Source organism: Rhea americana, unplaced genomic scaffold (genome assembly GCF_003343005.1).
Source record: "Rhea americana isolate MKP2758 unplaced genomic scaffold, rheAme1 scaffold_231, whole genome shotgun sequence".
NCBI lineage: Eukaryota > Metazoa > Chordata > Aves > Rheiformes > Rheidae > Rhea > Rhea americana.
In genome coordinates this window covers 281,381-285,346 of record NW_028186348.1, presented here as the reverse complement: position 1 = coordinate 285,346, position 3,966 = coordinate 281,381, and the positions used below count along the sequence as shown (strand labels likewise).

General features: G+C 46.1%; 1 protein-coding gene across 1 annotated transcript in view; it reads right to left on the bottom strand.

Moving 5' to 3' along the window:
• LOC146595241 (glypican-5-like) overlaps positions 1 to 729 on the bottom strand; it is a 366,200-nt gene extending 365,471 nt beyond the window's left edge. The window contains exon 1 of the mRNA XM_085306113.1: positions 388 to 729. Within this exon, the coding sequence (XP_085162239.1) occupies positions 388 to 729 (342 nt within the window). The remainder of the gene's footprint in view (positions 1 to 387) is intronic.
• Positions 730 to 3,966: the final 3,237 nt, after the last annotated feature.

Here is a 3,966-nt window from a genome sequence, read left to right as displayed (position 1 = left end):
CCGCCGCCCGCCTCCCTCCGCCCTCAGCTCCCCGCCCGCCCGGCGAGGGCCCGGCGGGGGCCGCCGCCCGCCCGCTCATTGGCTTCGCCGTAATTAGACTTCAAAAAAGGGGAGGGGGGGAAGGGGGGCCAGAACAGCCCTGGCGGGAGGCTCCGCTGAAGCCGCCCGAGGCCGGCCCACGCCACGCTCCCACGCGAGGCACAGCACAGCCCACGGAGCGCCGCACCCAGCACACATCCGCCCGCACATGCACAACAGCTCACACACTGACTGACTCCAAAGTCCCCCCACGAGTGGGCATCCCACTCGAGGGAAAGCCCTTGCAGCTCCGCCAGGAGCACCGGGCACGTGCTGAACCGATGGCCGGGCTGTTCCGCCTCGCCTCACCTGCTCCACGGGGTAAACCCGGCCCCACCGCCGGCCTGGGGGAGCTGCCCCAGCGCACGCCCCGCAGCGCAGGGCGAGAACCCCACAAGCACCCCAGCCGCAGTGCGTGCCCCCGCAGCCCCCCAGACTCGGGCCGTGCCGCTGCCTCGCGGCGTCCGCGTGGCTCGAGGCTCTGGAGAGGCTCCTACCGCCTCGCCCGCACCCCTGCGCTCGGCTGCAGGGCAGTAGTTCCCCACCTGGCTCCTCCTGGGGCCAGGACCACCACGAGTAGCCACTGTCACCCTCAAAGAGGTCTTCTGCAATCTCTTTACTGTCCTGATCAGGCTCCACTGTCCACTGCATTGCTACCCTTCAGCGCTCAGTTATCCTCAGCATGCATGTTTTCCACTCCACGGAAACACTGGATTTTCCTGAGAAGCAGTACCCAGGAAGTCTCCCATAAGCCGAGCCTAATTTGCCCAATATCTCTCAGGCACATGGAGCACGTTATGAATTACAAGAATGACTATTCTTTGAGGCCATTATGTCTGATTTCTTTAAGATTACTCTTGCAACTCAATATGCTTCTAAATGTGCTCCTAGAGCAACAGGGGAGCCCACCTGCAGCTAATTTACCCTTTACACACTCCCACAGGTAGTAAGGAGACTGAGCTCAATGCTGTGGGTCCATTGCCCAAGTTGTATTCTGAAAGAAGTGCAATTCCTTTGAGTATTTTGCTTGCATTAACTTTGTTCCTCTTAAAACAATAGGAGATTAATCCTCTTTCTGAAATGAAATCCAATTAGACTCCAAACATTTAGCATTTAAATTAAAAACAAACCAAAAGAACAGATCATCTATGTAATCAGGCTTCAACATTCAAAAGCAGAAAAAAAAAAGTCACCTTGGGAAACTGCTGGTCACACAGGTCAGAGCTGCACTGTAGCTCTCGAAGGTCACAGGAGGAGCCCGGGGCGGCCGCAGGGACAGCACACCCCAAAGGACTGCCCTTGGGAAGGCCACGAACACCTCACCTCCTTCTCAGACGCACTGCCCGCAAGGTTAAAGTTACATACTCACAGGATCAGACCCCAAATTGACATGGCAGCACACAGATTAAAGAGAGACAGAAAGGTGAGGGAACAACATGCATCAGGGAAGGAACAATTAGCACAGCAAGCCACAGCACTTGCTGTCCAGCCTGTGGTTTCATGAACTCAAGGAACAAGCTAGCTACTGTTGGATTTTGTTTAACCTTGGGCCCAATCCTGCACGCTTTATTCAGACAATACTGCCATTGACTTCAACGGGAGCCCTGCCAGAAGAGAGACAGCAGGATGATGGCTCCGACGAATAATTCAGTTGGCGAACAGCATTATTTGGCATATATTTTTCTATGAATAGTGCCTAATCAGTCCCGGGCAAAAGCCTGATGCATTTGATTCGGTGGGATTTTTGCAATTTTTTTCAGTGGGTGGCAAGTTCAAGTCCCAAACGGCTAAGCCTTTCTAATACGGCCAGTGTCTTAGTACCTCATCTTTGCAAGGAGTGTTCTTTTCCTCATCTTTTTTTCTGGCTATGTTAAGAATTTAGCTTTCATATAATGTTTGGTTCATATCTTTGCTAGTACAAGACAGTCTACTACATGACTAGTGTTTCCTCCTCCTTCCCTCAAAAAAACACTAAGGATCCTGAATTACACATATACACACCTTGACAAGGCCAAGAAGATTCAGCATCGGTGAACTGGAATGTGCATACATGCAGTATCAGTTATTTCATCACATGAGGAAAGATATGCATATTTGATGGCATTATAATAACTACTTTGAAAAGCCTCAATTAAGGATGGCCTGTTCATTTTTTCAGGCTGGAGTCTGATTTTTTCCTCTACAAATAAAATTAGACCCTGCACATTGTCTGTGCATAGAATTTTGTCACTGATTAAAATATTTTGGTTTAACACAGGGCAAATAGGAGAAAGGTTTATGACTAATTTAGGAAACAGACACTTAAACACTGAAGCATCTGGATGCATATATATTAGTTTAAACCAAGTTTTCTCAAAAATGCTGCTTATAGGCACTCTCATCATTAAAACGGTCATTATTGCCTTCATTAGTACTAGGAGACGCAGATGCTACACCGCTCAAACATAGCTAAACACAGTTCTCACCAACAGCAGCCCTACGCCTGTTTACACCCAAGTATCACACATCTTTTCTGACATTCTTTTGGTGAGGAAAATACCATGTTACGGTTCCAGTGAGTATCCGAAGGGGTTTAAATAGCAAAGTGACTTAAAAGTCAGGGGTTTCCCCCTAAAAAATGCTGCTGGGTCCAAGAGGCAGCATTTGGGAGAGAGTGACTGAGAACACGCGATACACACAGGCATAATGCAGTGCAGCTCAAGGAATTTAGGCCTTTTTCCACCCAAACATGTGCTCCACTTTCAGCAGGGTAGTCATACTGACTTTAGTGGAAGTAGTCAGGTGCTTAATGGCAAACACATGCCTAAGTACTTTGCTGGAACAGGGCTACAGGTAAGAGAAGAGCTATTTAACTAATTGCCATACATGACATTCTATCACACTTCAGCAATTTGCTCAAAACAGCCAGTTTACTCTGTCAACAGGTGTCTTACAAGTGAATATTTATTAACCCCCCACATCACTGAGAAGTGTATCAGTACTCCTTACAACGAATAGCAGCATAGATCTACCCAAACAATCCACTCAGTCCTAATCCTGCTGAAGTGACCACAGTACTCAGCGTGATCAGCTCTAGAATCAGGGGTTTGTACATCTGTTGTCTTAGCCCTTCCCGTGTTGAATACAGCTGGAGTTCTGCCAATTATTTAAATGGAAGCTAGGCTAATTCCCTTATGTTTAAGATAAGCCCATCTTCAATATTGGACTTCCCACCAATAGGGCTTCATGGGCATAGGGACTGCTCTTGCCAATTCAGCTGCCACAGCAAACCCTGTATGTGTCCACTAGCCATTACTAAAATGCAAAAATCTAGTCTTTAAAGCGTTGTTTAATCTTTAGAGGCTCAATTTTTCAAGGTACTCAAGCACATGTTTTACTAAAGTACCTGAGGAACTCAGCCAACTACTCATAAAGGTAAAGACTTGTTTAAGTTGTTACAGTGAGCCCAAACTACACACCAATTTTGGTTTGAAAATGCAACTTAACCAGCCTCAAAAGAAATTCAACGTAATCTCAGAATCTGTAATTAAGACAAGTTTCTATTTTAGGTTTTCATAGTTTTTTCTTTCTTTCCAAGGAAATGAAATCGATTTTCTGAAGTTTAAGAATAGTATATTTCCAGTTGGAACAAACTAAGTCTGAGCATAAAATTTTAAATATAGATTTTAACAACAAAGTTATGCATGAAATATTTGTAACTACACCAAGACTAGGAAGCACTGCTAGAAAATTGTTGCTAGTGGTTTTTCCCAAAATTCTCATACTGTTAAGAATGAGCACTGAAACTCTAATAGAAAAAAATACCAGCATAAACCTACCATTCTTTTAGAGATGCCATTTCCTTCTCTTCTCATTTACTTTAAATACTGAGCACAATGAAAATAAGTA